Genomic DNA, 24,538 nt, shown 5'->3' on the forward strand with positions numbered 1-24,538 from the left:
GATAAAGCTGGAACATATAAAGAATTTGTCCAAATTATAAAGTTACAGAATACTTGGTGTTGTGTGCAAACCTGTGATGTACAGCAAATCACAAACAGGAACACCTGATTATTGCAATTTTTAAAGCTCCATACTAAGGAGAAGGAACGTGCATCATTTCTGTGAAGCTTTGCTCCAGAGTTGAAATGTTCCTTGATCTTGATTTGCCAAAAGTTTACCTGAAGCATTATTACTCCAGAACTCATAATGGTCAGATCTTTAGATCTGTCACGGTTACTTCTATGGCAAGTGTTCAGCTTTAATACTCCTCTTACGTACCCACAGCCTGTTTGTGTGACAGAGCCCTCATTAACTGTATTTCCTGCAATATTTCCAGTGGAAAAAGACAAGTGTACCATCACTTTAATTATTCTCATGCCAGTGTCTGGTTAGCCTTTGAAGAGTCATTTTACAATATTGATGATTTTGGTCTGTGGTATTTAAAGTCTGAAGATGTATTAAAAGAACTGCAAGAATCTAAAAGTACAGGCTATCAACTGTTCCCCCCTGCTCTGTGTAAACGTTTTGCACAATTATTTAATAATATGAGATGTTATAGTTTATATATATATATATATATAAAAAAATTTTCCTTATTTAATAAAACTGAGAGCCATTGGATTATATGTTTCTAGCTTTTTTGTTTTTTCAGCCCTCTTCAGACAAGAGCTCCAAAAAGCTGTTATGTAAAAAAACCTTACCGTTACAGGTTCATAACAAGGCTGCATGAGTCTGTCCAAATTTTCTTAGTATTTTTTTTTAGCTGATTTACTGAAAAATCCCAGTGGCAGACACACTCCAAGGGGACCTTGGTGGGAACCTCTACCAAAGGGGAAAAAAGTTACATATGGTACAGCATTTGCCAGCACCACACATTCCTTTTTGAATTGTGTGCTTGTTTGCAATACAAAATACAATAATTTAAGTAATTTCATACTCTTTGAAATGCAGTAATAAAAGAACAAATACCCTTCACTCAGAGTTTCCTAAAGTTTGAGTAACTGTGGCTAAAAGGAGAAAGGGGAAAGGCTTACATGAAAAATCCCCCAGAAGTTTGTTTCCTTTTGCATTGGTACTGCTTGCTTTTAGAGAAGGAAATGTGCAGTGTATCTTCCATTTTAAATAACTTTTGGCCATCTGGTAACAAGCAACTGCAGTAGAACAGAAGAACAAAAATTGAGAAAAGAAAGACTAAAGAAATACATTATGGATATCTAGCTAAGCCTTTACTTGACAGCCCAAAGCATCCATGAATTTGCTGTTGTAAACATGCATTTCAATCCTATGCAAAGTACTGCTAAAGCTGTCCTTTCTCCCTTTCTATTGACATGTTCCTCTTTTTGATTAGTTTTTAAGACATCAAATTATTAGACTGACTCTGAGAAAGCCTCTGTATTACCCTCTAGCAGATGCACTCTAACAAAGTCTTATTGAGGAGTCCTGCAATAAATACATATTTAAACTCCTGGGTTTTTTACAGGTAATTGCACAAGCCTCCAAGTTCTGAGAACCTGTAATACAGGTAAAGAAAATTTAGGAAAAACTATCCAGAAGCCATTTTTCTCAGTAACTTTTCAACAGGGCACTCACTCAGATCCATTTCTGCAGTAATCATACCAGCTCTCAGCAGAGACCACAATATTGGTAATGAACCTTAGCAAAATTGTGAACAAAAATAACATCAAGCAAAACACTTCATTGAAAAGGAGACAGTAATGGCCTCAAGGTCATCACTTGAGAAAAATGGTGACAAAAACGTCTGGAAGGTATTTGTGCACCAGGGTGCATTCAGCCATGCTACAGCCAGGATTGATCCCTGAAGCTGTGTGAAATCCAAGCTAGGTAAAAATTGTAGCATAATCTTATCCTGGCAAATTACTCCTACAGGACAGTATCAGCTCAATAGTCTGGCTAATGAGGACCAGAGGACACTTTCTAGAATACCTGAGTGAGAATGGAGAAACAAGAACCAGGAGGAAGGTTTGTCTTCAAAGTCAGTTGCATTTATTAACCATGAAAAAATTAAGGGACCTTGAGGGATTCCAAAGTTCTCTTAACTGTATTTCACAAACATCAACTAGAGTTAAAGGTTCATGGTAGTAGTTAAGCAAGACAATGGTTACTATACATGGAACTTAAACCACCTTTATAAAAAACTGATTTTATAGGGTAAAAATCAGTAAATCACAACAACAACAAATTATTTTCCCACCACCATTACTAGTTCTTCCATCCCACTTAACTTGTGCAATACTGAAAGTCATAGAGCACTCTGATGCTGTCTCAGAAAAGTTGAAGGCCACTTTTTATTTTATGGAAGTCATTCTGGGTCCATAACAATCCTCCTGTCCCATGGATTTTCAATTCTGCAGAGCTATGAGGAAGAGAAATAAAGCACATAAGAACTGAGCTGATTTAGAAGCTCACATCACCAAAGTTAATTTTGATAGCATGTTATTTCCACAACATCATTTTTATTTTTTAGCTCTGAACATTTAGCTGCTGGAATGTCCTTAGTTTTTAATCAGTCTGTTCAAGAGAGGCAACGGTCCTAAAACACTGAAGGTACCAAGGCACAAACCAAAAGTAAGGTTACCAGCTACTGACAGTTCTGAGGGACACATGACTGGAGAAATAACCAGAGAACAATTTTCATCTGAATCTTCATCTGTCCTTTGCAGCTCATCAGGTGAAATGCTAATACAGCAAGCAGTTAACATAAGAACAGTCATCACAAATTACAAATGTTACAATGCCTATCCTGCACACCAATACTACCCATTCCTATGGCTTTAGGAAGAAGTTGTGGGAATCAGTGCATTTACAGAGACTTTCAGGAATGCAATCCCTAAAGCAACAGCATGTCAGCAACTGCACCTCAGAAAACGCTCCTAATGGTCATTATTTGCCGAATTTGCTCCTGCTGTCAGGGAAAACTGAGCACTGGGAGCTAACAAAAAGCACATACGCTTATCACAAAACCAAAAGATCTGCCTGAGGATGACAGGTTCATAGCTTCAGAGGTTGCCTAAGCAACACTAAACATGAACTTTGACAACACACATGCACAGCATACACCAGAAAAACCATCAATAAACACAATGTTTTGGAGCCAGGGAGGAAGGAACTGTAAGCTTTTCCAAAGTATCTAAGCATCTCAGGAAATTGTCTCGTTAAAAACAAATAGCTCTGAAGACAGAAAAAAAATCCTGCAAAAAAGATTGAGATGTTTGGGATGTTTTATTTACACAGCAACTTAACTGACTATAGGAGAGGCTGCTTTTCAGAACTCCTCAGAAACTAGTAATTTCTCCTTTAAGATCGAAACACCTCTTAGATAGTTCCTGTTCAGATGAAATGCTGCCAGAAGCCTGGCAGACAAAGCCAACAACAGAAACATCACAGTTCTCACTATAATGACCTGATGTCTTCTTCTTGCTGTTGGACACTATCCTGAATTCAGCCTGCTAATGCGTTTTTCTGTTTTGATGCATACTCCTCACCATTCATGACTATACAGACCTGCTGTCATTCCTAGGACAGGGACTCCCTGGACAGACACGGACATGCCCCTGAATCACAACCACTCAGGAACACTCCAGGCTGGGGCAGAGGGGCCAGAAAGCAGCCCCATGGAAAAGACCCTGGGCATGCTGGTGAGAGAGGCTGACCATGAGCCTATGGGTGCCCAGGTGGGCACAAGGCCAATGGCACCTGACCTGTATCAGGAATAGTGTGGCCAGCAGGAGCAGGGCAGTGATTGTCCCCCTGTACACAGCACTGGTGAGACCATACCTTGAATCCTGCGTTTAGTTTTGGCCTATTTTTTCCAATAGCATATCTATCTGCAAAGACGGCTAAATACAGTTTTGGCTGGATTCTGCTCTCTTTGAATGGTTTTGCTTCTCTGAGATTTGAGCTTTTCTGTTTGCTCATCTTTGGGAAGATCTGATGGTAAAGCAGAGAAACTGTGTGCAAAGGGTTCCCCAAGAGGCCAGTTGGGGGGGAAGTGTGTTAAGTGGCAAGGAAAGAACAAAAAAACTACTTCTTCAGGAGGGGAAAACATTGTGGATAGCTAGGCTGTTACTTTCAGCATAGAGGAAGCATATTCTCCAATATTTTGAATCTCCAGAAACAACAACAAAAGCAGAAAAGAAGTCAAACAGGAATTGAGATGAGCTATTATTGTCTTTCAAGACTGAGTTTATCTTTAAAAACAAAGGGAGATTGAAGCTGAAATCTCTTTTTCCTGGTATACATGTTTGCATTCACTAATGTGAAACTCAGCATGACACCAGCCCATGTACAGCCAATTCTTTCCTCAGGTATTACAGTGTTCTGTGGGCAACCTTATCACCTCATCTTCATGCTTTCCCACTAATGCACCTCAAAGTGCTTCTGGAAACCACTGTGCATTTCAGAATGACTCCTCCTTCCTACACAAGATCAGCTAGTCTAGGAAAACTGACACTGGGGGCAGCTAAGTGACTTACAAGGCTTTTAGTCTTGAATGCTTTAACTGTGAGGCCACAGTCGTTTCCATAAAAATTATTCATCCCAGTGTACCACCAGGCAGATTCTCCACCAGCTCTCAGTAGCTTTGTTTAAAAATTCTGCCATTCCAGACTAGTTACTCTAAGGGATCAGCAGACTGTATCTTACTTTAAAAGCATCAGACAACACAAAGTTTTCAGCACGGTCTGAAGAACAAACTGTTATACTCTTACACCAGCATTGCAAAGGTCCTTCCAAACACACACATTACTTGAAAGAAGCACAGTTAGTGGGTATTAAAGACAGTAGGAGATATTAGATAGGTGTGATGGTTCGGACTTGGCTCCCTGCCAAATACCCAACCCCCCAGTAGCAGCCCCTCTCTTCCCCCCCTTTCTACCTCCCCCAGGGCAAAGGAAAAAAACTATGCAAACTGAAGAACCGGAAAATCAAGCTAGTTATATAAAAATTATATTTTATGTATATTACAGTTAAGATGCTTTGTACACAGCAAATGGGAATCCAAACACCCCCCAAAGGGATAGGGAAAGGGGAAAAAAAGGGACAAAAGGAAACAAAAAGGGACACCGAGTAGATATGCACAATCAAACCCGAGAACCAGTAAAATAACTAGTAAAACAAATCTCACCACGTCCCTTAGAAAGAAACAGGATTGACACACACACGGCCAGCGCTCCCCAAGGTTTCACGTGGCAGGTCAGTGGATGCTGCAGCCTCAGCCTTAGATAAGCGAGACCAATGCAGGGACCCACTGTAACCGAACTTCGGCGGAAGAGAAGAAGAACGAAGGCTTCTCCTCCCTTCTTATTTATACCACGATTTACGTAAAAACCGTATGGAATACTGGGAACACTGTCCCTTCCTTGGTTACAAACTGGTAACCAGGGAAGGCCTAGATTAAAACCACCACAATAGGTCAAACTATTTACTTAAACAGAAGTAAAAAAGAAATCTCAACCTTAATTTTTCCCATTGTATAGTACAAGGCACAGAGAGATAAAGGCATTTCATGGTTCAGGACACCATTACTCACTTTGTATGAAGAGACTTCCACTCATCTCTCACTGGCTGATCAAGCAGCGACATCATAGAATAATTATCCAACATGAGACCATCAGGGTCATCTGTCTGACCTGGGAGCTTCCCAAGAGGAAAGTCTTTCCATTGTACTTCATCTAGGTAAAAACAGTACAAAACTAAGGAGTCTGACCTTCCCAGAGAGATTTTCAGAAACAAGATTCCCCTACCAAGTCCACAAATATTGCCCCATGCAACTCAGCCATCCAGCAAAAATGAACAATCTCAGGTATGCTGCAAAAATAAGTTTGAACTATAGTAACTGATTTTATTTCTAACCTTACTATCTCTTCCAAAGACAGTCACTGTAGTATGTAACAGCAGGGACTTACCCGGAGTCATGGAACATTCCCTGCAACTCACTCAAGCCACTGGGAAACAATGTCCATTAAAAGAAACCCCACAGTATTCTGGAGCAACCCTTCACATTACCTTCCTCTTTTAAGAGTACTTTGGTTTGAAACATACACATTCACTTACCTATGATAATTTTAAGAAATTGCTCTGCATTATTCTGTAAATGGAAAAAGCTATTTGTACATACACAAAGCAGCATTTTGTACACATGCAAACCAGCATCTTTGCATCCAGTAGCTCATTTCTCTGGTGAGACGAAGCATCAGCTCCATAGCAGCTCCCTGAGATGAACAGCAGCACAGCTAAAGTGCCAGTAGTGACTAAAGAAGAACTGAAGCCACAGCAGTAGAAGAGTATAGGACAGCATAAGGCTGGAGAAGCCTAAATAACTAGTTAAGCAATTCCGGACAAACAGGTGGGCTGGGATGAGATAGCAAAAAGAAAAAGAATATGACAGTCTTGAAAATACAGCATCTATAGCTGTTTCTTCTCCATGACTTCACATTTGCTAAATTTGACTTCCAGTGGGGGCTAGAAATTGTGCAATGGAAAACCACTGATCACATAACATCAGTAAACCTGTTTCTTTATACTGTGGGGCCAAAACTTCAAAGACAGTTCCCAACACGGAAATCCCTCTTTAAATTTCATTCTCATTTCACATCTAAGAAATTAAAGATATAAATTATCATGCCTCATTGTTTTCAAAATAAGATTTTTAAGCCCATGTGCTTTCTTGATACCAGAACACTAATTTTTGGAACGTTTACCAGCAGCTCAGCAAAGACCAGCAGACAGAACCTTTGAGAAGGGACTCCGCACCAGAAAGCCAGCAGTAATTTCACAGACTATATAAGACACCTGTTAACCACGTGCAACTTGGTCATTTCTTTCTTTTTGACTGAAAGTGGTTAATTTTCTATACCTGGTATCTGCTCAAAACCCCAAGCATTGCCCTAGAAGAACCAGCATATTTATTTGGCTTTTATTTTATACCATTCTTGGGCATTTAATAGAACAAAAAAAATCTTGACATGGGATAGTGCTTTCTAAGTGTTATAATTTTACAATTGAAAGAGAGGCAGAAACAGTATGTGGTAACATCCAATGCAGCTATAAGGCAAACTACCATTATAGATATTAAACAGGTTAAACCCTTTCTTTGGGAAACTACCTAGTAAATAGTTGATATGCCACATGATGTCACGGGTTGGTATATGCCTACTGGCTACAGTTTCAAATTGTTTAAAGATGGTAACTACACAGATATTACTTGTGGAATATTAAGTTTATATTAAAAAAAGTTTATATAAACAAATTAAGTTTTATAAAAACAACTTCATAAACAGAATCTTCACCAAAGTCAGGTAGTTCAGGACACAAGGTGTGTTCCTTCAGTAAAAGCTGTGCTTGATCTGAACCGAAGTCACAGAAGCAGAGGACAATTTTGCTTTTGTTTTCAAAACATCCAGCTCTAACAAGCTGTTCTTATCAGCTTAACTAAGATCTCTGGGGTTTTTTTGACTTGAGAAAATTTCCCAGTGAACTGGGTACAAGAGTTCATTATCTTCTAATGGTTGCTTTTCTTCCTGTAAGTATCATTTTGACTCCAATTCCTCTCCACCAACATCCTCCTTCTGTGTTCAAATACCTCCATAAATCACTCATTCAAAATTCTTAAGCTACAAAAACCTCCAACCCCAATGAGAAAGTACAGCTACAGTAGCAAAGATAACAAAGCACTGGATACACTCTTAATTCCTTCTAAAATCTGGCTTTGCTCCTTTCTTTTGTTCCTACAAGTCTGACAAACGCAAGTCCAAGAAACATCCATATTTTCTTTACCATTTACAGTTGGCACATATTCTGCCCCATCAGTTGGATACACTGAAATTTTAAACAGTTTGTAAAAAGCCTAACAAAAAAAAACCCAAAAAACCAATGAGACAGTAAACAACGTGCTCCTGGAAAAGACACTCATGGGGCTTTAAGAGCTTAAGAGAAATTACTCCTGCACATAAACGGAAGACTCGAAAAAACGAAATTTTTCAGTAATTTGGCATTTAGATGATTTCAAAGCACACTTCAATTATGGCCAGGCCCAAAAGGCTGAGATGTCTTTCCATTTCAATTAACATTTACTAGTGATGAAGCCTGTCCAAGTTTTACAGAGTCACTCTTTACCTGCAGTGATCTGCCAGGCGGACCCTTGCAGCGCTGCTCTTCTCTCAGCAACAGCTGCCATGTTACCAGGATGAGCCAGTCCTTCAAAAGGATTTGTTTCAGCTACCATCTCTTCTTCCTCCTCCTCCACTTCCTCTACATCATCATCTCTCTCCAGCACATCATCTTCTTTCTCTACAGTCTGCCCTTGATTTTTAACCTGATTTTCCTGCCTGACTCTCCACTGTAAGCTCTCTATAGTGTAAATTGGATGTTCACGGCTGTCTGAAGAGAGGCCTGGACTAGACAAAGGGGCACCTCCTTCTGTGTAAATGGAAGCAAGATAGAGAAGGTTCTTCCGAGAAGTACGTGACAAGCGAGGTCTCATGATTGTGAGGATCCTAGAAAGGAAAAAGTGCAAAAGAAAAGTCTTACAAGGCTTGATAAACCTTCATCTGGAGTCTTTTCTGGTTTTAAGTGTTTGTTTCCTCCAGGACAGCTGGCTCATATAGCTCTTCTAACAGGTAAAATCTGATTATTCCCTGATCAATGGATGCTGTAATACTCTCTCTTTGAGATTAAAATTAAGGACTTTGAGATACTTCTAACTGAATTCCTGCTTTGCTGTTTTCATGTGTAAAAGTTACAAATTTACCACAGGTGGTATCACCTCTATAAGCAGTCACACCTCTGACCAGGTTGCTTCTTCAGTACCTCCCCAGATAACCTCTGTTTTCATTTTGAAGGTGCAACCCTTTTAAATTCTCTTCCTTCTCTTTGTGAAATCAGTGAGGAAATGAGTAGCAACAAGCACAGCTTTATATGCACATGTCACAATTCCTACTAGAGGCAAAGGAAAGGAAGGAAGCTATAACTCAGTGCATCATTAGGGAACCAAAGCTGTTACAGAGCACTGTTTCCTGTCCCTTTTCTAGGGCACAGGATCAAACTTACAGCTGAAGAAGATGTGGGGTTGCCCAGCAGGGAGCTTCCAAGCAACTGTCAGTCAGTCTTATCCACTGCAAAGGAACTTTATGGAGGAACAGCTCCTTCACCGACACCTGTTTGTTACACTGTTGTCTTTTCTTCCCTTCAAAGAAGATAATGAAAACGACAAGGTGCTCAAAACTATGGCCTTCACCCCTCTGCATTTTTACTGAGGAACACATCCTCAAATAAGCTGGCATTTCAATCCACGTCCACAACTCAATATACTGACCAAACACATTGAGGTTGTCATAAGAGATGTGACAGTGCACTGACAAGCAGGTTGGCTCCACAAGACCAAACCACAGCGAGGTGCAGACCTTTCCAAGATGGCCCTGTGCATGTCACCCGACACAGGAAAACCAAAAAACGTGTTTGAACAGTATTATCTCAAGTAAATGCAGCATACTGCATCTGTGACCCAGCACCATTCCAGGCAGCTCTGCAATGAGTAAACAGCTGTGAATGAGCACCACTTGGGGGTCTGGGTACATAACAGATGCATGCTCATTGCTGAGTGAAAGCACGAAATATTAACCCACGACTACCTGAGATGCTGGCAAAATCTTTGTGCAGTCTGAGCCTGACTAGGAGAGGACAGAAGAGGCAGTAAAATTAACCAGTTGCAAACCTCAAGGATTACGCTAGGCCTATATAGAAGTCCTGTTCACAGAATACCTGGGACACTGAATAATTAAGGCTCCTCATTGCCTGTCTCTGGAATGAAACAGATACGGTTTGCATATTTTAACAGCTCTAAGGAATCAGGAACTGAAAACAAAAAAACTTACTACTTTTGCGTAAGTTTAGAAGGCATAGGAGTCCTGTGATAGGATCAATAAAGGACAGCAACACTATTTAGTATCTTGTAAAGGCAGGCTTCTGTTAAGGGAGGAAAGAATTGGGAACAGGGAACAGATTGCATGTAACATTTTTATTTGTTATGTGCTACTGTTATTGTCTACAAGTACTGATATCCGGAAAAAATAACCTGATCTTTCATATGAGAGATTGGCTTTTCCTATCTTAAGGAAGCTGCAGCAAAGTTATTAATAACGATTTCAATTTTTTACTAAGAAATGCATGAAATGCATAAGATGCAGGTTGAAAAGTCTAAGAAATGCAACAATAAAAGCTCTATGTTCACACGATAAAATGTACTAATTAGGTTACTACACTTTGTGTCTAAAGTTCCCACCATTCCCCATTTTCACACTAGTACAGAGGAGACTCTTACATTTCTTTAAACACAGAAATTCCAGACACACTCACCAGCGTTTACTTTGGCAATGCCAGTCAGCAACTCAGAAATCCAGCTGATCAAGAACTGATGCCTTAGTTCTGAAGAGTCAGAACATTCCTTCAGTTCCATAAACATTTTCTCTATTAGGATCTGTGTAAAACTTCGTGAAAGGAGGCCTGTCAGCAAAGGTTGCCAAAAGCAGTAAAAGGTCTGAGGAATTTTGAACTGCCATACCTCTTTATTTGCTGCAAAAAGAATTAAAAAAAAACACACAAACCAAAAAAACAGAACAGAGAAGCCACAAATTAGTGGTTTGTAATTTTTTGTGAAACGGGGGTGTGACACTTGCACCAAACTGAAGTGGTCTGTTCTAAGATCATTGGTTCCAGTGTATTTTTGGGATCCTCACTGAACCTAAAACTATCATTTTTCTTATCTAGAGAAGTGAAATAAGCAACAAATTGATCATTAGCACAACGAAATTATTAGCACAGGAAAATCTACCTGCTTTGCTAGTTCCTTTTTTGTTTTAGCTTATTTCACACATAATTAATCCTATTCTGTTTAAAAATATACTGCAGAGAAGATACATTGAGTAAAGGAACATAGAATAAAAAAGCTCCTAAATATTTACTACTATAATATAGTCGCTGAAATTTGAGAATCTTTCTTGGAAAGTTCTTTGGCTATGAAATAGGGAATGCATTAATTTTCACTGCCTATAGGTATCTAATTCTCTTACAGAAAATCCATGCAACTCCGCACATATGGGCAGCAGCTTGAAACTAAGATGCAACTGGTGAATGAGGCTCAAAAAACCCCATCCATTTTGATTTGCTTAAAATTTTCAATGTAGAAAAGAAATTACAGGGAGTTCATGAAATCAGCAACTACTGCATAAAAGGGTAGAGATGCAGGCTTTGAAAGATATTTTGGCTGGGCATTCAGAGCTGAAGAGCTATCCTTCCATACTAAGAGATTTATGCAAAAGCATTAGCTAAGCATGGACCTAAAGGTCTGTGGAGAACAGGTCAAAAGATGCTTGAGGACCTAGATGTACGAAAAATATGCAGAGAATTACAGATTTCAATATAATGGGTAAAAAAGAACAGACTCGGTCAGAACACGAACTGTGCACTTCTTACTTGGGTGGTGCCCAAAACACTAACCTTCATACTTGATATTTAGCACCTTCAGACAATCCATCTTTGGGATGAGAAAGCCATCACTGAGAAGAGCTTCAGCCACTGATTCCCTAGAGCAATCAGGGAGACTTATTAATGACACTCTTTTACAAGTCAAAATATGGCTTGCACCACTTCTGAAAACAAGTTTGAGAGCCAAATACCTGGAACAATTAGGAGGGAATAGAAAATTTTGCAGGGCACTAAAATCATATGCCAGTTTTGGGTTGGATATATCCTATTCGACTTGGAAGAAATGTGCAGTTGTACAATCAGGAACAGAACCGGAACTATGAAGGAAACATTTCTGAGTTACAAATACCCTGGTATTTCAAAAGCACAGGAACACTTATACTGAAATACGTATGGGGTATAATCCAACTCTGCTGCTAGCTGGCCAGCCAAGATCTGAGAACCTCTGACAGCACTATGCCAAATCTCAGGGGGAAAGCCAACCCTCTTGACTTGCTGGCACAAGTCACACCTTACAGTGCACACAGCTGTTCAGCAGATAAGCTGCAGTAAGGTCACAACTGTTCTTCCCTGCAGCTTTTTTGGATGTCTCCTGCTCTTATAACTATCCTGCAAACTTCAGTTAGTCTGACGGCACTGAATGATCCAGGATCACTCCACCTCCTATTAGGATGGCTTAATGAAAGTGAAGTCTGAGGGTACCAACACTGGTAGGCTACACCAAATCTTGAAAATAAGATACAGCAAAAAGGACAGAAGTAAAATTTCCACAACTACCCCAATATGCAGTATGATTCTCTCGAATTCTTCTGTTCAAACTTCTATCCATGAGCTTCTACATCCATGCAAAGATTTGGAATGGTACACCCATGCCAAACACGGCATATTTTGATAACGGATGAGAAAATTTGTCTTCTGCAATAGGAGCGACTTCTAACTCTAAACATCCAGATGTGACTTAGATACAATGCTGCATTTTTATAAATACAAACAGCAGCTGAAGAGCTCAGTTATAGAAACAACACACACATACATGCTAGATCACTTTGTCGTAAGTAGATGATGTGATGAGAGACCAGAAAGCAAGTGGTAGAATGTAATTTGTTTCTAAAAACAAAATCCAGTGTAACCCTTCTCCTCTCTGGAAACTGTTTCAGTATCATTACCATTAATCCTACATGCATGAGCAATCACCACAAACTATTAAGGACATCTCCTGGTAGATAGCAACTTCAGTAGAGAACCATTTAAAATCATCTGGTCATCACAAGGTCCACTTGGGCAGTTCTCAGAAGTAGGCAGCAGAGTACCCTTTGACACTAGCTCATTTTCCTTCAGGTGTAAAAGAATTTTCTGCCCTCTGCACAATCCAAATTGCAGGCTATGTTGATGAATGAAAGGCTTTATTTCATTACACAGTCATTCTAAATTAAAAAAGCACTTTCATAGGCCACTTGATATATTAAAATATAATGTGTAAGCTCATAACACAAGTTTCCAAACCTAATGAAGTCACAATCTGTCAATGCATTCCATCCACCCCAGCCCTCCTCCCTCCCTCTCATGTGGTCTATTTTCTATGAGTGAAGAACCAAAATTTTTCTCTTCAAGGAAAGCAAGAAGCTGAGTCCTTTAAACACCTTTATGCATCTTCAAAAACACATAGGAGACTGCAGGAACAACCCTGCCTTCAGCTTGGAGATGGGAAGTACTTCAGGAAAGTCAGTCCTTCAGGAAACTAGATTCTCACAGAGACCACTGGAGAAGCACAAAGAACTGGGAAGCCTCCATGTGATTGAAGGAATAAACAGTTACAGACCTCTGTGTTCACAAAACACAGTAAAGTACCAAACTAGCTGTATATAACCTGACACCCAGTTTCTGGGGCTTTCTGAGCTAAGGCCACTCAAAGGAGCAACACTGAAGGGAGAGCCTGTAAAGTAAAAGAACTAAGGCAAGAAACTTCCTGTCAAAGCTGTTCTGATGTAGAAACATGCAAAGTTTCCCAAAGCCTGGACTTGTGGAATGAGTACTTACTGGAAATAATACACACACACATGCTTGTGCACACATATAAACACAAACACTCCTGCCAAAATTTCTCTCTGAACAGTGAACACACAAGGCTGTTAAATGCAATTGTAAAATCTCTCTGCAGCAGCATCACTACTGAAGGGTTTGGCCCTTGCTAGTTTTGCAGGTCGTGAGCTGTGAGTCATCCTTGGTGGCTCTAAGTGAAAGATTTCCCCACATATCAAAGCAGCTATTTTAATGAAGTTGCCTGATCATCAGGACTCACTCAGGGAACCATGAAGCAGCTAACAGAAACAAAACCCACAAGACAGGAAAAAAATACATTTTTACAGTCACAGAAAACAGCTTTGTCCACCCTGTTTTGTCTCATTTGAAGCCTGTGCTTAAGGAAGCTACCAAAAAAACCTTATTCAATGTAGCACAATACAGTGAAGACCAAGTTCTTATTAAAGCATTACTGCTTTGATAACTAATGCTTAAGAAATGACAGATTATTTTAGAGGTGATATATCATCAGAATTTTTTGTTCAAACAAAAGGTCTGGTGATGTTGTTTTTCTTGCCCCATCTTTGCAGTTTCTTTAGGCCACATCTGGCATTTGAGTTTTATACCCTTACCTAAGTGACTGGCTGGAATTCCAAATAAAGCTCTCAGAAAACTGACAGTGAAGGTTTGAAATGAGATGTGCCACCTAGTTCTAGAATTTTCACAGATAGATGACAAAGTTTTTAAACTGTTTTAATTTTTGAAGCAGCATCTCCTCTGGACATTCACCTAATTGGGGTTCAATATACTTTGTGCAGCTGCATGGGACAAACAGCAAGAGCCGATGTAACAGGCAGGTGTAATAGCTTTCTTCTACCTGTACTGTCCAGTTATTTAGAGACAGTTGAAGTGATGCAGAAGCCCCATGTTTAGCAAGTTCTGCTTCTCATTACAGAATCTCCATGCCTTCATGCTTCCATGCTCAGCAACTGATGGGCAGTCCAGGCTTTTATTCTGGCACAACATCTGATAACCTCTTGAACTAATCAGCAGCTGGTAGGGCATATATATTTATATTCAAAACATCAGGAGCTACAGCTTTTATCTCTAACATGATACTTTCTCCTCCCTACAGTTACACTGATCAGAATTCCCAAAGTGGTTCAAGATCTTCATGCAAATTGGCATGGTGATAATGAAGTCTCAACACACTGCATCCTAGAGGGTCTGTAGTCATAGAAAGATAGAAAATAAAGAAAATGCCAAGTACTGTCCTGCAATTTTGAAGAATTCTAAAAGTTACTGTGAAATCGAAGTCTGTACAAAGTTGTTGGGAAAGCTTCTGAAGACACTGAATATGCTGATATGCCTTGGGGCCAGCACAGCTAAGTCTGGGACATCTTGGAGACCATCTGGAACAGGGCTACAGGTACCGTATCTTTCACCTCAGTTATTTATTAGAGATGTACCTGTTTTCCTGCATCAGGTCTTTGATCTGAGCCAAAATCCAATCCATTTCTGAAGAGGAATCAGACCACAATTCTCGAGACTTTGAAGCAGACTGCATAGTCTGCATAACCTGAGTGAAGGAAAAAATCAAGCATTAATAGAAAATATGCCCCAATGGCAAACATAAAGATGTTGCTCTGAAGGGAAAATGCACAGCCATATGTACTTCATCAACAGCACTCAAAAAAATTCACAAAAGCTCCTCTTCCTAGGCTTATAGCAAAAATTAATATAAGCCATGTCGTACTTGAAAAAGGCCTGAATTAAAAAGACAGGAGCATCAAGGAGTCACAGAACTGGCATCCTCATGCTGGTTCTAAATCTTGCTCTACCTGACTTCAGCACAAACCAGGACAGGCCCATTTTGAATCATTAACTCAGCATGTGACATGGGGATTTAGTTGACTACTCAGGACAAGGTTTTGCCAGTCACATTATACACACAGTAGATCAAAATAAAAGCCAGATTGCACCAAGAATGAAAGAGGGAATATATAAGGTCAGTACTTGAAAGTTAGTGGTTTCTTCATTTGATACATATCTTGTCTGAGTCTGCTCAGCAAGGTAAGACCTGCCTTCTACTTACGCTCTCAAGCTACCCAAGGAGCAGTTCTACCATCAAGACCTTCTACAAAATATTGGCATAAACCCCATTACATCACCAACAAGTATCTAGCCAATTCTTTCCTGTAAAGGAATAACTACTGAGAGAAAAGAAGAAATTATTTTTCCTGCCAAACAGGAATGAAATGTAAAATGAGACTGAAAAACCAAGGTGTCATTTCCAGGACTGTGATTAGCTTTTCCATATATGCAAAGTTACCACTAAATGCAAAAGATACTTTAGATGATAAATCAAATATAAAGACATGACCTAAAGTGACTAAAGAACCTCTAACCCACCCATATGAACAATCAGACAATAAAGTACACAGCCCCTGTGACAGAACAATATTTTAGCCTAGTTTACACCCTACAGAATTATACATGCTTTTAAGTTTAAAAGTAGCAAATAAAATAGCTGGAGAAGTATCTGAATCAGAGACTCTACAATTACACTGCTATAAAGATGACTTAGGTATAAGTAATTCTCCTTCTTACATGAAAAAGATTACAGACACACTATACATTTATACAGGGAAACCAGCAAAGATACTGTACCACTCTTTCTATGCAAATGCGAGGCGATTTTTTAAACACTGACCTAGAAAAGTTTCAAGTAGTATTTACTCGATCTTTGGAACATTCAGTTGCTGTCATGGTTAAGAAATTATTTGGATGCACCAAATCATCTGAACATTAAAGGGCAAAAGAAAAAGCCCATGTCACTTTTTTCAATCCATTTCTACGATTTTAACAGCCATAATCAGTTTTAAATTAGAGGTCTACTGTTGTACAGAACAGAGTTCCAGAGGCCAACAAAGGACCAATTTACATCTCTTAAAATGACTGAAAACAGTTATTAATACATAAAAATAGTATTTTTTTATTAAGGATAAACTTCAGTTAAGCACTTGCAGGTATCAGCCATAAGGGTTAACACTCGATGTAGACAGATCTTGGCAAACCCTTTGCCCACCCTTACTCAGTGAACCTCAGAGTAGCAAAACCTGCATATTAAAAGAGGCTATATTGACAACATATGTACCTACAGAGCATTTGTTTTTCACAATTTCACAGTACTATGTGACAGCTGACAGACTTAGAAGTGCAGCACTTGCAATCATTCGACAAGAAAGGCAGCCTTGCAGGGTGAACAGACAGGTTTTATAAGCACTGTGTGCAGCATTCAATTAAATTGAGGCATCTAACATAGAATCATAGAATTAACGGGGTTGGAAGAGATCTTCGAGATCATCAAGTGCAACCCTTGATCCAACCCCACTGTGATTACTAGATCACGGCACTCAGTGCCACATCCAGCCTCGTCTTAAAAACCTCCAGGGATGGTGAATCCACCACCTCTCTGGGCAGGCCATTCCAATGCCTGATCACTCTCTCTGTAAAGAACTTCTTTTTAATATCCAACCTAAACCTCCCCTGACAGAGCTTAAGCCCGTGCCCTCTTGTCCTGCTGCTGATTGCCTGGGAGAAGAGACCGACCCCCACCTGGCTACAACCTCCTCTAAGGTAGTTGTAGAGAGATGAGGCCACCCCTGAGCCTCCTCTTCTCCAGACTAAACAACCCCAGCTCCCTCAGCCTCTCCTCATAGGACTTGTGCTCAAGTCCCTTCACCAGCCTCGTTGCTCTTCTCTGGACCCGCTCCAGCCCCTCAATATCCTTCCTGAACTGAGGGGCCCAGAACTGACCACAATACTCAAGGTGTGGCCTCACCAGAGCTGAGTACAGGGGAAGGATCACTGCCCTGCTCCTGCTGGCCACACTGTTCTTGGTGCAGGCCAGGATGCCATTGGCCTTCTTGGCCACCTGGGCACACTGCTGGCTCATGTTCAGCCTCCTGTCGATCAGCACCCCCAGGTCCCTTTCTGCCTGGCTGCTCTCCAGCCACTCTGTGCCCGGCCTGTAGCGCTGCAGGGGGTTGTTGTGGCCGAAGTGCAGACCCGGCACTTGGCCTTGTTGAACTTCATCCTGTTGGAATCAGCATTTTATTTGCTCAATTTGCTCAATTATCACCCTTTATTTGCTCAATTTCAATGGGATAAGGAACTTCCCGTGAACTTTAAAACAAAAGTTTGCAATTACTTTTTAGCAATTGACTCACTCCTTCCCTCCATTCAACTACGATCATTTTAAATTTTGAAGTTGCATTTTCCTATTCAATTTGAAGTACTTCCCTCTGTTCTGTTAGTATGTTAAGAGGTCACTCACCGCACGTATTCAATGTGTCATCTCTACCATGCAATCCAAAACATACAAAATAAGCCAGTAACAAATACAGAAAAGAAAGGATAAACAAAGGAAAATCATATTATATAGTCCAAAACCAAGACAATGAAGAAAACTGGATCTTCATTTTCAATAAAATTCCTGACACTACCGCTCATTGTTGATTTAAGTCTACACTTCACTGGAATGTTAGCACTCTTTCTCTTTAAGCCTCTAATGATATTAATCAAAATAAAAGTGAGAACAGCTCCCCAGTAACAACTGGTCATATCCAAAGACTGCTGAGAGGGTCTGTAATCCAGCTTTCACCACATCTCAAGAACTAACCTGTAAATACAAAGAAGAAGTTGAGGAAAGAAAGATTTCTGGGGCACATGATTCACAAATATGAATTGCAGCACCTCAGCCACTGGGTCACTGCAAATATATACTATGGATGATAGAAAACATGGACTAATGACTTCTGAATGACAGATCTAAATTTCCAAAGGCTAGTATGAATGAAAACAAACTGAGCACTATCCACTTGGACATGGAAGACTTGGGATCTCCAATAAGTACATATCTCCTTTATAAACCTGAACAAAGCGTTCACATTAGAAACTACCACAGCTCAAATTGCTTGTTTTCTGTAGAGAGGCTTTCCTTTGGGACACCATGTGGGACAACACTAGTAGTAATATCTGAACAAGGAACTAACCAAGACAACACAGAAGATGTACTGCCCCAAGCAGGAAATGAGAAGTAACGAAAGTGCTGATAATCAGAGTAAACTTACCCGAAACTGCTCATTCTTGTAAGATATCAGAACATCTCTGACTTTTTCTAGAAATAAACATAAATATGTAGTTTAAACAAGACATCAGGTATGTAAGGGAATTTTGTCTCTAAGCAAGCTGCTTAGTTTTGCTGAATATACACTCAATGGAGGCATCAGTCAAATTACACAGAAATTCTGATTCAGACAACACACCAAAGACTCACAAAACTCCCAGACTTTTCCAGCAACATAAATTTTCTCAAGTGGGGTTGAACTACAAATTCCGTATTTTATCACTTATAGTGGTCAAAGACAGGCAAGTTGGATAAATCCAGACAGTTCAAAAAAAATCCTTGAATAAGATCAGTTTAGGAAGAAAATGTTCCTATATGCAGTTTATGCTCTAATGCATACTTGTATTCCTTATACTTGGATTTTACATCTATTGCAACAGCACTATGGCTATTTACAAACCAACCACATCCTTATCAGACTTTAATGAACTTTAATTTACCATCTGCATGAAATGTCTTTTATCTGTGGACCACTTTTACTATACCTGAAATAGCAACATCTTCCAAAATATTTCACCATATTATTGGTGATTGTCATTGTTGTCAGCTAAGAGGGTGTCCCCCACGCAGTATCAGCCAGATAAAACTTCAAATGCATCTGAACTGTAGAACTGATATACCATTCCCATTTCATTACTCTGGACATACACTTCACAGAATCTACTACATCATTCTGTGAATCTCTCCTTCATCAACTGGCGGCGGGATGTTCTTTTTTTAGGGTAGTCACAGAGAAGAAGGAACAGCTCATGCTTGGATCTCATTCAACATGAAGACAATAGACCAGAAAAACACTCTAACAAGAAAAGTGTTAAGAGCTGCTCTGTTCCAAAGTTTAGTACCGCCTCTAGGTTTGGATTAAACTCAAAAATTAGCTAACTTTCCTGGATCACAGCAACTCTATGTATATAGAGTCTGTAAGAGAGGAATTCAGGAAAGACTTGAAACAAATACATAGGTCCTAAAGCCTGAAAAATCACTAGTCACATAGTGTGACCTTCTAGGGAGCAATTAGCATCAATCAGCATTTTTGTACTCTCTGGGCCTTGGTCTGGGCTGCTGTAATGGGTTGGGCAAGTTACTCCCCATAAGCCTGCCATATTTTGTCAGAAAAAAATATGACTAATTTGTTTTACTGTTTGAGGTACTGTTTGATACTTCATACGCCTAAAACTTGCAGACCAGACATCTTATCTGAACTCTCATTTCCTCCACTTAGTCATTCAAACTAGAAATCCACTTTGAGAAAAGTCCTTTATTTTGGGTTCAAAGACTTCTGGTGATGAAAAAGTAACCACTGGAACAGTTTACCAGAGATTTCCCATTTTTCGGCATATAGTATCTCAGATTACGCCCAGGTTGAGTTACCTGTGATTTTTTTTTAATACTATCAGCAGTTAGTGATTTTTCTGTCCACATGTAAAGTATTTTGAAAACAGCTAAATTGCTTTTATCTTGCTCTCTCTCAAGTTAGAATCTACAAAGTTTTGAGAGCTATAAAAGGACTATAACTTTCTTTGTCAGTAATGGTCTCAAGACCAAAACTGTGCCTATCAAAACGCTACAACTAATTTTTACAATGCTTTCATCCCAGTATAGCAGTCGCTACTGATTATGATACTGCATATTTGATAGAAGTAAAGGATTTTATGTTACAAATTTGGTGAGCTAATACCAAACCAGTCAGTCAACCCCAAGTATCCAGCAAGGTGCAGAGGAATTCTAAAACCTGAGCTGAAGCTAAATCTTTGTTCTAGAATATGACATGTTTAAACTAGCACATCTAATCCTTTTATCTGCCATCGTTATAATAGGGACATCTACCGTGGAATTCCTTGTGTTTCTGACAGGTCTCATGCTGCGGGGTTTCAATCTCCCATGCATCATTGCCCAACTCTGTGTTTGCTTCCTCCTCTTCCTCAACCTCATTCTCACTTCCTTCACACAAGTTATTGCCCAGTTGACGGCTCCAATATGTCTTTCGTAGCCAGTCCAGCACAACATCACAACCTAAAGGAGAACAGAAAACATTATCTTCTCAGTGAAGACTCATTACTGAAAAAAAAATAATATCGGTGGCATATTACTAACTTGTATTATGAAAAGAAATGCTTTTAGCCAGTTATGAACCCAGAAATACATAAAACTCCTTTAATGAAAATGTAAACAAGTAAAAAAAAACAACAAACAAACAAACAAAAAAACCACACCAAAAAAACCCTGACATGAAACCAATCTCCCTCCCCTCAAAAAGGAACCACAAAAATCTCCCACAATCCAGTATCACAGGCCTGGTAACATCCATTGTCTTTTTGGCAACAAAAAAGACTGGACACTGCTACAGTGCTGCACCTAGTTCAAGCTACATCAAATTTAAGCAGAAACTAAGTCCTAGCAGTGTCATTCTAATGAGAAAATGAACCAATACTTCAGTATCACCGTGGTCAACATAGTGTCTACAACTATAACAACTATTTTTTTATGCAGAGAGCACACTAGGCATACATTAGATAGAAAGAAAATGCCTTTACTTCCATTACAGTTTCTGTACCCAACTCAATCTAAGGACCCTGTTGAAAGTTATTTAACTGATTCATCAGTGCTTAACCCAAAATTCCCAAATGCCATGAGCTAGTCATTCATTCAGGTTTGCAGTACATACTGCTTTTCTCCCTAAATGAGATTTTTTTAAGAGTCTTAGGTTACCTCTAATTCATCAGGAAAAGTTTTTACCTATTTCCCCAAGATTAACTTCCTGTGCTGTAAAAAAGTCAGAGTACCAAACTATTTTTTCCAGTCTTTTTATCAGGGGGAGGGGGAAGCCTCTGAACATCTTCCCTGTGATAGACTACAGCTTGGAGCCAACAGACACTGCTCAGCTACCCCCACAGGGCAGTGGCAAACCCTCCCTGTGTCTGACAAGCCCGCTGCATGCCCTGCAGACCCCCACTCTGGAGGGAGGGATACTCCCCTTAGGGCCTACGGCACTGGTTTTTCCACCCCTGCCAGTGCCACTCCCCCGGCAGCACTCACCCTTGCGGCATAGGGCCAGCCGTGGCAGCTTCCCATGGGTCAGCTCGTGACGCAGGTCCACCACCCAGATGGGGATATCCACCTAGAAGAATAGCCAGCAGATGTCACCCCACATTTTCACTGCATCGATGGGGACTATAGGCATGTAAATCAAGGCTTTGACCATATGTGATTCAAAAAGTTTTAATGATCATCAGCTTTTTTTAGTCCTAATCTGACTTTAAAGAACAAATACTTAGATACAGTTGCAGCAAGCCTCTTAAAACTTTGCAGTTGGAAAGAACTGGCATCTATATCCATTATTTTGGTTACAAAAGAATGAGACCCCACAAATCCCTCCACCCAGTGTTGTTAATAGACAATGCATGTGCTTTCTGTGTAGATATAAATTATCAAGCAACTCTTATTAAATATTTACCTCTCTGGCCAATTGTCTCAGAGGAATGCTGGCCATCTTCTGTTTCCTTTCTGTGATCAAGTTGACAAACCTGCACGCATGTTACAGAAAATTACTATCAAAAGCTGTAGAGAAACTTGGAATCCCAAATTCCCCACATGCTGTCATCCCAGAGATACAAAGTGAACTTAGTTGAATGAGGACATCTGCCCAGGACTTTGTCACAAAGCACACAGGCCTTCAGAGCCCTTACCTTACAAGTGCCAGCCCGTAAGAGAGGATGAGCTCGTGTGACTTCAATCTGCCAGATGAATCCAGGACCTTGCACCGAATCAGTTCTGCAGTGCAATCCACTGCAAGAGGCATTTTTTGACCATATCTGGAGATAAAGGAAAACCAGGTGAGCAGTCTCACACAAATACAGTCACCCTGCAAAAGAGGTAGCTTTCTGGCTAGTTTTTGTACTCTGTGGTACATAACAGCCTGAGAAACAGTATGTAGAGGTAGCATCAAAGACTCTTTCCAGAAGGCTTCTATTTGGAACAGTGATTACATGGCTACTCCTAAGCACTTGTTAAATAAGGACTTACTGATATGCTGCGCACATAGAGAAGACGCCTTATTTAGGCAGGTCTTCCGTATGGATGCGGCAGAGGCAACACAGAATAAGGTTTGGGGGCCTTGTACGCTCACTGCCTCGAGAAACCAGCACGTAGGTCTTCTGCGTCCCCTGCTCTCCACGGGGTCACCGTGCGCCTGACAGGAGCTATACGCCCGGAGCCTCCGGCAACGAAGACGCCCTGCAAGATTGGGCCGCCTACCCGGCCTGCACACACTGCCGCGGCCGCGGAGCTGCTCCTGTGAGAGCTCCGCCCGGGTCCCCAGCGTCCTCCAGGCCCAGGACTGCGAGCGCCGGGCGCAGCCTGGGGCCAAAAAGTCAGAGGGGCCGCTCCGGGGACAGAGGGGGCACTTGGAACCCCGAGGTCCGCATCGCACTCCCCGCCCGCGCGGCCCCTACCGGCTCTTCCAGGCCGACACCCGATCCAGCGCGTCCTGCTGCAGCCGGCAGTCTCCGCAGTACAGCCCCACCATCACCTGGTCCCACTCTGCCCGGCCCCTCCACGCCACCACCGTGCGCAGCGGCTTCAGCCGCCTGCGGCCCGGGGCCGGGGCCGGGGCCGGGGCCGAGCCCAGCCGCCCGCGGCGCCAACCCGGCCCGGAGCGGCCCGACGTGCTGCCCGACATGAGGCCCGCCGAATCGCCCGTCCGCGCTCGCGCCTGCGCTGCTCCCGCCTCCCGCCCCTGCCGCCCCTGCCGCCCCTGCCGCTCTCTGCGCCGCTCACGCCCCTCACGCCCCTCCCGCTCCTCCCGCTCCTCCCGCCCCTCCGGCTCTCTGCCTGGCTCCCGCCTCCCGCCCCTCCCGCCCCTCCGGCTCTCTGCGCCGCTCCCGCCTCCCGCCCCTCACGCCCCTGCCGCCCCTGCCGCCCCTCCCGCCCTCTGCGCCGCTCTCGCCTCCCGCTCACGGGGTTGCTGGCGCTTCCCGAGGGCAGTGAGGGCTCGTCCAGGGACCCGCCGCGGCTCAAGGGGCACGGAACAGGCGCATTGGCCTCTTGTGCAGCTGCGGGGAGCTGAGGGACGGCGAGGAGTGTCCGAGAGCAGGGCGAGCGGAGCCATGCGAGGAAGCGCGGCCGGATACAGGCCTTGGGGGGCTGTGGAAGAAGGTCCCTGCGACGGGAAGGTGGAGACAGAGGCGGGCAGTTTGGCTATGAGGTTGTTCAATACAGGATTGGGAGGTACTGGGCAAAGATGGCTTTTTATCCAGAATATCCCACACAAGATTAGCAGCAATTTGCCATTCTACTTTCTGTAGCCTTGCTGTGGTGTTGGCTAAGAGAAGAGGCCAGGATTATCTGGATGGATAGGGTGGTTGAGGCTATTTGCACCCACAGTTGAAGTGCTGGTGGGGATCAAAGAACCAGACTGCTGTCTAGGTCAAAGGCCTAAATGGAAAACTTATTTTTTTAAACATACTTGCCAGGGTACTATAAGTAATGGCTTAAAATGAAAAATCCAGCAGATGAACTGGTGAACTTCCTCTGTGAAGGGGCGTGAATCTGCATTTCATCTTTATAACTGAAAAGGAAGCCCCTGGAACCTTCCTGAATAGTCTTGTTCTTGCAGGGAGTAAAGAACATCCTGTTTCTACTTGCTTTCTGGACAGTCTGAACTAAGCGCAGGTAATACCTAGAAATGGTTTTGGAACGTCAGCTGAAAGGAAATAGCAGCATTCCCTTCTTGACTGGGATTAGCAACAATGTGCCAGCCGCCTTCTTGAAGTAGGCAATGTCAAAAAATGCATT

At 41.6% G+C, this 24,538-nt stretch overlaps 1 protein-coding gene across 1 annotated transcript; it reads right to left on the reverse strand.

The window, feature by feature from the left end:
- Nucleotides 1-1,246: 1,246 nt before the first annotated feature.
- Nucleotides 1,247-23,388, reverse strand: LAS1L (LAS1 like, ribosome biogenesis factor). Its single transcript, XM_027903219.1, has 13 exons — nt 23,197-23,388; nt 22,432-22,557; nt 22,200-22,269; nt 21,782-21,863; nt 20,573-20,758; nt 18,693-18,739; nt 15,027-15,136; nt 11,551-11,636; nt 10,411-10,626; nt 9,106-9,241; nt 8,173-8,552; nt 5,588-5,729; nt 1,247-2,413 (listed from the first exon to the last, which is right to left on the reverse strand). The coding sequence occupies exons 1-13, from the start codon at nt 23,268-23,270 to the stop codon at nt 2,323-2,325; spliced, it is 1,746 nt and encodes a 581-aa protein (XP_027759020.1). The 5' UTR covers nt 23,271-23,388; the 3' UTR covers nt 1,247-2,322.
- Nucleotides 23,389-24,538: the final 1,150 nt, after the last annotated feature.

This window comes from Empidonax traillii, unplaced genomic scaffold (genome assembly GCF_003031625.1).
Source record: "Empidonax traillii isolate 1590-97213 ecotype Southwest subspecies unplaced genomic scaffold, ASM303162v1 scaffold945:size354297, whole genome shotgun sequence".
Taxonomy (NCBI): Eukaryota; Metazoa; Chordata; class Aves; order Passeriformes; family Tyrannidae; genus Empidonax; species Empidonax traillii.

Excerpts from the sequence above, each read along its gene's own strand:
- LAS1L (XM_027903219.1), bottom strand. The coding sequence starts at position 23,270 with ATGGTGGGGCTGTACTGCGGAGACTGCCGGCTGCAGCAGGACGCGCTG. Across the intron at positions 18,740-20,572 it reads GAAACACAAGGAATTCCACG|AAAAAGTCAGAGATGTTCTG; the intron begins GTAGATGTCCCT and ends GTTTATTTCTAG. Across the intron at positions 5,730-8,172 it reads CGCCTGGCAGATCACTGCAG|ATGAAGTACAATGGAAAGAC; the intron begins GTAAAGAGTGAC and ends GTTTTTACCTAG.